At 39.0% G+C, this 9,069-nt stretch overlaps 2 protein-coding genes across 2 annotated transcripts in view; one reads left to right on the top strand and one right to left on the bottom strand.

The window, feature by feature from the left end:
* Positions 1–578: 578 nt before the first annotated feature.
* ddx1 (DEAD (Asp-Glu-Ala-Asp) box helicase 1) lies at positions 579–8,046 on the bottom strand. Its single transcript, XM_005745596.2, has 26 exons — positions 7,856–8,046; positions 7,685–7,736; positions 7,523–7,586; positions 7,408–7,437; positions 7,183–7,279; positions 6,984–7,031; positions 6,787–6,870; positions 6,572–6,655; positions 6,379–6,455; positions 6,210–6,282; positions 6,028–6,104; positions 5,827–5,941; positions 5,542–5,680; positions 5,283–5,343; positions 5,026–5,124; positions 4,812–4,901; positions 4,506–4,694; positions 4,256–4,307; positions 3,930–4,076; positions 3,698–3,789; positions 3,225–3,297; positions 3,029–3,101; positions 2,077–2,119; positions 1,897–1,992; positions 1,483–1,603; positions 579–1,292 (listed from the first exon to the last, which is right to left on the bottom strand). The coding sequence occupies exons 1-26, from the start codon at positions 8,040–8,042 to the stop codon at positions 1,162–1,164; spliced, it is 2,394 nt and encodes a 797-aa protein (XP_005745653.1). The 5' UTR covers positions 8,043–8,046; the 3' UTR covers positions 579–1,161.
* Positions 8,047–8,110: 64 nt separating this feature from the next.
* nbas (NBAS subunit of NRZ tethering complex) overlaps positions 8,111–9,069 on the top strand; it is a 186,909-nt gene continuing 185,950 nt past the window's right edge. Inside the window, exons 1-2 of the mRNA XM_013913956.1 lie at positions 8,111–8,258; positions 8,671–8,722. Of these exons, the coding sequence (XP_013769410.1) occupies positions 8,166–8,258; positions 8,671–8,722 (145 nt within the window). The 5' untranslated portion in view covers positions 8,111–8,165. The remainder of the gene's footprint in view (positions 8,259–8,670; positions 8,723–9,069) is intronic.

Here is a 9,069-nt window from a genome sequence, read left to right as displayed (position 1 = left end):
ATAAAATATAAATAAATATATAAAATACAATTTCCTGTAGTCAATGCTTCAAACAGTTCATGTACAAAGGTGCCTTAGGGCAAGTGAAGATTAATAAAAATAAGGGACTGGGGAAAGGTGGTAAAACTCTGAGTGAAAACTCAGAAAAGAGCATTATTTCATTGAAGGAATGCTTCACTTTTAAAGGCTCAGGTGGAAATAAATAAATATTCGAACTCCTGGGATGAATAACTCAGAAAAAACATTATCGTAAATTTAAAAATTCAATCTTAAAAATTATTTTCCCCCTTTTTCTTTAAGTACCAATGCAGAAATGTCTTTTAGTGCATTCTTCCAGTGGGCTGCAGGTAATGTGGGCAGAAAAAAAGCAATCTCATTAAATGAATGGCTGTGAGGAAATGGCTACTTTCTATTTTCTCTTTCACGACCTCATTAAACCCCTTTCTTATGAGTTATTAGCCTCTGTATCACCTCTCACACTGTATTTAAGCAGAATGGCCTTCATTCTTTTATTATAAGTATGCTTTAGGGTAATGGACACCTTGTGATTGCCAAATTTAAAATATGACTTCTCAAACCAGAGTTATTTTTTTTAATAATAACATAGGAACCTTTTATTTAATCTACTGCATGTTTCTCTTTCCAAACATCTCCCCACTGCTTCTTAAAAATTTCTTCAAACTGAAATTACTGGACACAAACACAAACTAAATGCACAGAAAAGCTTATAACAAATACAGGTTTGTCTTTCTTTGCTGATGATTAAATGTAAGAAACCAAATCCAAGCTGAGAACGCCACTAACGTTTAATGGAGAAAAGAAAACAAAGTCACTTTCAGTGAAGTTTTACTATATAAATGTCTTAAATGATTCACTCAGCCATATAAACCAAACCAACCAATCAGAATTAAGTATACAGTATATGTGGTTTTCAATTCAAGTGTAGCAGGAAGTGACGTCGAAATCATTGTGCCAGCCGTCTCAACAGGCCTTGGCGCTAAATGCAAAACAAAAAATAGTTCTTTGCCATTCAATGCTGAAATTCTGGAAATCCCGACACCTTTTAGTTTATAACTCATGTAAATTAAAAATCTGTTTTGTTTTTGTTTCCCCATTGTATATGATTGGCATGTAGTGCTATTCTGCTAGCTGGAGTTAGGTTCAGAAGGCTCTGAATAGCTGGTTGGGTAGATAACCCAGGTGAAGAAAGGATGTTTGGGCTTCTCTCTCCAGGCTTGCCAGCTCCTGGACGGTTGGGGCCAGAACATCTACGTGACCCTTGTAGTTACCACCTAGACAAAGACGACAGGTTTCCTGGTCAAGCTCAACAAACGAGCAGACATAATAAATACTACAACCTGCCTCATGATGCTTTAATGCTCATTATAATCCTTCCAAACAACAGATATACTTTAATGTGCATATGCAACCATTCCCGTAGTCTTGTGCAGACATGTTATCCTTCCTTTTTGTCACACATACCTCCCATCGCTCTGCGCTGCCCATAGGTCACCTTTCCATCAAACTCATCCACGGGTACTTTGATGTCTGGCTCACACTGGGTGATGGTGCACTTTAAATGTTCCTCGATTTCTGAAAGGAGCTGTGATCAGAGGAAAAAGGGGAAAAAGAAATGACACAAGCAGAGTTTAAAGTGCATGATGAGGATGTGTGAGTGAAAGTATGTTGTGTGTAACTTTACTTCCCAACTGGTTTTAAAGGTGAATGTATTGGATTATTAACCTGGCACACCCCAAACCTAAGAGTGATTATGAATGCATGTGCTGCTTATACAGTCCTTTCAAAAGAACTGCTGTATCACACATGTTTGTATTTCAAACAGTAAATTGGAGCTGCTGTATCAACCAGACTAGTTTTGTGTGCATCTTTATTCACCTCTTTTTCATTATACCAGATGGTGCATCCTCCATCCTCCTTCAGTCGTGTGTTGTAGCAACCTCTGCCTCGGTTCGGGCAAACATGGTACCACACCTGCACAGGTAGAAAAGTGTACTTAAAATCACATACAAAATTCAAACTTATATGGACTAAACAGACACCTATACTCCACCTTACCTTCTCTTTCTCCATAGCAACTAAGGAGATAGCCAATCCCATTCTGTAAGTCGAAAAGAAATTACACAACATCAATGCTACGTAGAGATTACATTATAATTTATTGTTTGTCGTCACTCAGGCACGCCATGTGAAAGTTTGAGGTGGCAATGATGATGCAGATGATCTGCTCTTGTGACCTTTAAAAGGAACAGATGGAAGAGAAGAAGATGACAAAAGGAAGAAGAAAGAAAGGAAGTAGATGACTTTGCCTTTGTCATCTACTTCCAGATTGACTTTGGCTGATTACTCCTACTTATTTAGGAACTGCGTTCCATTTCGTTAATGCTATCACCTTCATAAGGGGCAGCCGACTAGAGTGATAGTATCCTACGTTTATCGTTGTTTAAACAAGAACTCTGTCTTTTTGTTTTGAAAGTGGCGACTTGCTAGAATGATAAATTCTAACCTTGTTTTTTTCCCCCTTCTTTCAGCTATTGCAGTACATACAGGGATGACTGTCCTTCTATGGAGGTTTCTTCCTGTTAAAAAGGAGTTTTTCCTTCCCACTGTTGCCAAGTGCTTGGTCACAGGCGATCATCTGATTCTTGGGGTTCCTTTCTTTCGTTATAATATTGTGGGGTTTTACCTTAGAATATAAAGCAACTTGAGGTGGCTGTTGTTGTGATTTGGCGTTACATAAATGATGAACTGGTGTAATGCCAATAAAACTGGATTGAGTTGAATTAAATGCATGTTTGTTTTGCCCTTTAAAATCTAGACTGTAATTGGCCTGAATTATGGAAGATTTTTACTGGTGGAACTGCAGTTTGAATTTCCTGATTAACAGCAAGTAAATAATAAATACATTTATACATATATTTAACCAATACAACATAATCTTTCGCACAAACTTATGAATGTTAAAATGAATAAATAAGTTAAGTTATAACAAAATAAATTCAGTAAGTACCTTTCAGCTCTTCCCACTCTGCCGATACGATGGACATAGTTCTGCTTCTCATCTGGCAGAGTCACGTTAATCACTGGAGGAAGAAACCATTAACATAAATATATAAAGAAATATATAGCAACTCTTCTGTAATGTTCACTGAATATATAATTTTTATTTGTAAAGTAATATAATTTTCTAGCAAGCATCCATATACCATAAGGAACTCCGTGGATGTCAATTCCTCTGGCAGCTACATCAGTGCAGATCAACAGCCTCACTTCTTTTCTCTGAGAACACAAACAATCCTCAAAAACACTGACTGGTTGCACTTTGTTAACCTCCTAGGACCTGACGTCCACATATGTGGACATCACATTTTGGGTTATTTAGACCAAAATAATCAATTTTGCTCTACAAGAGCCTGATATCCACTTACGAGGACTTTATACTGCTACTGTTCTATCAAAATTTTAAACGAATATCCTCATATGTGGCTCTGATTTTTCTTAAAAACCAAAATAAGGTAAAACAAAAAAATCTGGTAATTCTTTGTTTTTATGCCCCAATATGCCCAAATATCAAAGAGAAATTAAAAATGCATGCCGTGGAAGAGTTCGGGTCTTAGGAGGTTAAACAGCATAAGCAGGTTATGATTTTTGCTTTGTTTTGCTTTTTTTGTTATTTTACCTTGAAGCGCTCCAGGTTATTTTTCCGCTCATTAGGCTTACGATCGCCATGGAGGCAAACACAGGACAACTGGTGACCTTTGCTATTTGGACCTGAAGAAGACACACATGAACTCAGCCATTTGTAACTGGGGGAAAAAGACCAAGTATTCATATTTAACTGTCTTTTTTCACTTTCTAAACTTCTGTAGTGGCTCAAACAAAAACATCTAAATTGTTCCAACACAGCCTACCTCCTCCTTGCTGAATGAAGTACTGCTCCATGTTGTCACAGTCAATTTTGGTACGACAGAAGATTATAGCCTGGTCCATTTTGTGTTCTTTAATGGCTCTCACCGTGTACTCGCCCTTCAGGATCTTGATGGCCTCTGACCACATTTCTGACTCACAAAAAGACACACACACACCTTTACTGAAGTTCATATTAAGGTAAGTGTTATCTGTGTTGTTTATGTGATGTGTATACTGACTGGAGTGAATGGACAACAATGATATTTTACACTTTCTATCAGGGTGATGAAGATGAGTGGTCTGAACTTTGCTGCCCAACTGCACCTACCTGCAGTATTGGCTCCTGGTCTGGTGTTATCATTTGAATGAACTTCATCAGTCTACCCAGAGAAACAGAGGAAACAGCTAAATCACCACAACTCTAAACTAAGACAAAGACATGATAACAACATACATAGTGTAGAATAAAAAGGTGATTATTCCTCCACCCAAGTCTGAAACACAGCCGAATTGCTTAACTTGATGTTTCAGTACTTTTCTGTTTATTCGGTTTCCTTCCCCGAGCACGAGGAACTCACCCGGATGTGGTTCTTGCCGAGGCGCTCCCACAGATGGTCGCTCTTCGGATTGACGGGCACCACTATGTGGTGGACAGTCTCCGGAACAGAGTCCTCCCCCTTCAGATCCACCCAGGTGGGAAAGTGCATGATGCGTTCGGATAACTTCTTCACATCGAATGAATGCAGTGTCGCTGAGCATACAATGACCTGGAAAATAAAGAGATCGTCACCTAAACTACTAATGCCAGCAAACATCCTTCTACTACAACATCTATCATAGTACACAGGTTTAATTTCACACATGTAATTTATGCTCAGCATTACCTGCAGTCTCTTGCCATCAGAGGTGACCTGGGGGATTTGATTATGGATCCTGTTGATGAAGTCTGTATAACCTGCTGACAGGAGGCCGTCCTGAGATACACAAAAGACACAAAATAGTTAAGGGATTTTATGCTATATTATATATATCAACCATAAAAACCCCCAAAACAAAACATATGTGTAATCTATAAAAAAACAAAAAGAATTCACATACACACTCATCCAGCACCAGAAAGCGGACTTCGGACAAACTCAGTTTCCCAGTGGAAATGAGGTCATCCAATCTACCAGGTGTTCCCACCACAATGTCAATCTAATTATAAGATGACACCAGGAAAAAAAGAGGAAAAATGACATCCAATTAAAAAACATATTTCAACAATTTGATTTACAGTAATTAAAACTACCGGTAAGTCAACGTTTTTTGTTTTTTTGGGGATGGGAGTAGGCGTAACTGTACGTGTCACATACCCCCTGTTCCAGAGCAGCCAGCTGGTCTTTGGCAGTCACACCACCAATCACCAGCAGCTCCCTGCAATGACAGACTGACAAATTACCAAAATAGCACGGCTCCATCTGGTGGTGTAAAAACGCAGGCAAATGATGTTTTTAAAGGGATGACAGAATAATCTGGATTGTTACTACAAATGCATTTTTATTTCTTTTTTTAAGTCGAGGTTTTTTTCAGTTTGTGTCACTCAGTGTCGATACCACCTCCATGGTGTCATACCTGAGTTTGGGATTATCCACATATTTCTTAAACTGCGTGACATTGTTGAGGGTTTGTTCAGCCAGTTCTTTAGACGGCTCAATGATCAGGGCTTTGGGTGAATTTGAGGATGTTTTCACCTGACTCACGTTGGCACTGCCTGCACAATCACAGAAGAAATATTGTACTTGGCATACTCAAATTTGAAAATGTACCTTGTTTTAACACCAGTGAGTGAAAGAAGGCATATACCGTAAAAGGAACAATCTTGTCTTAAGTGCCTGAAATGAGGTTGAAAGCACCCACCTGTCTGAGAAGATTTGACAGCATGACCCTCTGGTGCCTGGTCCAGGGCAACAAATCCACTCTTAGGGGGATGTTTAAAGTCTTCTCCTTCAAAGTTAAACTTTAGCTCTGCATTCTGTAAAACAGAAAAGATGATGGTGTCAGTCAGGCATCAGTTTTATATGTTCTCTGCCATCACTATGTTGTCTTATCCGTCGATACCTTGAGCACACAGGAAGCAAAGAAAGCTTGATTCTTCAGATTTTGAGGGATTTCAAAAGCCACACCCAGGTCGTTACCTGATGAAAAAAAACACAACATAAACCAATTATGAGTTATTTCTCTATTTCTAACAACTTTGAATAGGTTATTTATTTTTTATAATAGAAAAACTGGGACCATACCATTTTTAGAGAATGAAATTTGGCTCTTTTCTAGATCCAGGTAGCATCCAATAGTGTCATGCATGGTAAACTCCTAAAAAAAAAAAAATAGCAAAGAGAACCCATTTAAAAAAATCATTCCCAAATTTCTTTAAACGTGTAAATAATATGATCTTTCATTATCTGTTACCTCCCCATAGCTGTCAAACTGCTTGTTGTTGGATTTCTTTCCAGTCCCACCAAAACCAAACCCATATTTATCAGTTCCTAGAAAGAAAAACAAAGAGTCTGGTGTTAAATTACAGTAGTGCCCTGGTGAAATAAATTGTTTCAAGTGGAGCATTTTCTGCTGCATTAATACTGTAGATGGTAGAAAAGAATACCCAGGTCCAGAGCCGCCTGACTGGTAGACCAACCCACCCGGCACAGGCCCTGGTCATGGCAGGTCACCTCATAGCAGTACTTCCCTAAACAGAAAAACAATATATTATATAATAATATAAGGACTGATAATAATTTACACTTTTATGTTTCTTGATCCATCATACGATTATTTGATTCTCTGATCACTCCGTAAGCACTTGTGTACATCACACACCTTTGGTGACACCTTTAGTGGAGCGACAGCCATGCCACTCTTTGAACTCCCTGCTCTGGCAGCACAGTCCATCTGACCCAATTGCTAAGAAGAAAAACATTAAAAGGCAATGAGCAGATGTTGTTTAAAAAAAATCAAAACAAAAAGCTGGAAAGTGACATTTACATAAACATTGCATGTTTATGATCTGTTCTTACCGAAGGCTGTACTGCGATCATAAGGATTCATCTGCCAGCTGTTGAAAACTGAGACAAAACAAAAGAAGAGCAGGTCAAACACCTGCAGAACACTCTATACTGTCTACCCAACATTAAAAGTCTTAATTTATATGCACACATTTAAGATGGGATATGAATCATGAAGCCTGAAACCAAATAACTGATTAAATATTCTCACTGGCTCCTCCAGTTTTAATAGAGGCTCTGCCCTTTTTGCCCTCCTGCTGATCCTTCAAGGTCTCGTACACAATCTGGATCACAGGGATACTGAAGGCCTGAGGAGGACAATGGGAAACTGTCATGACTCAGTAAGTGTGAACATAAATATATACAGTGTAGACATACAAAGAAAAAAAAAGAAGGCGGCATTTCTCCCAAGTTTGTGTCGCTGTTAAGTACTTACTCCTGTTTTGCCACTGCCAGTTTCCGCAGCCTTAGAAGACAGAAAAGTCAGATGTCAGCCTCGGAGCAGAGTGCAAATATCTGTGAGCCAAATGTGTCCAGAGAACCAAGCTTACCATGAGCACATCTCCTCCACCAAGGATGAGGGGGATGGACTCCGCCTGGATGTCAGTAGGCAACCTGAAAACCGATTATACATTTAGTCAGTTTGATATCAAATATTAAAATGTAAGCATACAACAGCATGCATGATTTTGCAAATTTGTAGCTGGACTCACAGCCAGTCCATCTCTTCCACAGCCTGCGCGATTTCAGGCATTACCCCCATTTCTGTTACATAAAAACACATTAAATGGTTGAGTGGGCTTACGTAGCTTCAAAACGACAGTTGATGTGTAAGCTATTTAAAACCGTAACGTCAAAATTAAGTAGGAATGTAAAAATCTCACCACCAAACGCTGCCATTGCTGCTGCTAGTACAAGTGCAACGCAACCGGATGTGCCGGTCAGCAAATGCTCCCCCTCAACAGCCAAGAAGAAATAGTTCCGGATAGTGAACAAGTTCGTAAAAACAAAGCGGGGGGTTGAGAAAAAATGTCGCTTGTGGACTTGAGATACAAAAGCTAATATTAACATTTATAATAAGCCAAATAAAATCACAAAACCGCTTTTATAGACGGTTAGCAACAGTTCAATTACAAACGCGTTTCTTTATAATTTGTCCCTGCTTGTCGCCGTAGATTTCTGACAGCTGTAAACATGGCCGAAGAAAGCTTAATTGAGGGCGAAGAAGAAAACATTTTATACGATTTACTGGTTATTACTGAATGGCCTCCAGAGACGGACACTCAGGTTGGTAGCTTTCACTTTTGCGGTTTTTTATTCACGGCGTAGCTCTTGTGGTGAGCAGCTATCTGTAGAAATGACCAGCGAAAGACAACCGCCTTGAGTTTCGTGGGGTCAGCCGCCCAGAGCCACGTAGCACAAATACATGATAAGTTGCAGTTGGTTGTCTTGATAAACAAAGTTTCACCTTTCCGTCGCACGTCATACATCACACAGCAGAGCAGCGAGTGCTCATTTAGCACTAGTGTCCTGCATACGTTTCATTTACCTGCAGCTTTTATAATGATCTAAAATCAAAAATCTGCTCTGTCAGAGAAACGACCTATCACTAGGTTTCATTAAAACTCCAGAATGAAATTGGAAAATCAATATCAAAATATGACAATCGCAGCTCATATGTTACTATTTTACATTGCAGTTGCGAGGCAACAAGGAGTACAGCACCTCTCTAATTGCAAAAGCTGTGACAGGTAAGTTCTGATTTTCGTTGCCATGGTGTGATAATATGCATGCATGCATGCATGCATATATTGCATATATACAGCACTTGCCCGAAGCAGTTACATTCTCACATTGATTGTAGCTATTCTAAAATGATCAATAAACTTACCAACAGTCCACCACGCCAATCTTTATATGTATTTTGCTTGATGTTCTTTTATTTATGACACCAGAATACAGTATGGAGGTCATAGAGGCTGGAAGGCATACAATCTTCTTACTGAGATATTAAAGTCCATCCAGCATCTAGTACTGTGCAAAAGTCTTGATTCACGAGTTCATTTTGAGTTAAGTTTCATATTTCATTAGGAAAATG

Source organism: Pundamilia nyererei, unplaced genomic scaffold (assembly GCF_000239375.1).
Source record: "Pundamilia nyererei isolate P.nyererei 1_Seehausen unplaced genomic scaffold, PunNye1.0 scaffold00161, whole genome shotgun sequence".
In the NCBI taxonomy this organism is placed as follows: Eukaryota; Metazoa; Chordata; class Actinopteri; order Cichliformes; family Cichlidae; genus Pundamilia; species Pundamilia nyererei.
Note: the sequence above shows the minus strand (reverse complement) of the source record. Positions and strands in the feature narration are given on the sequence as shown.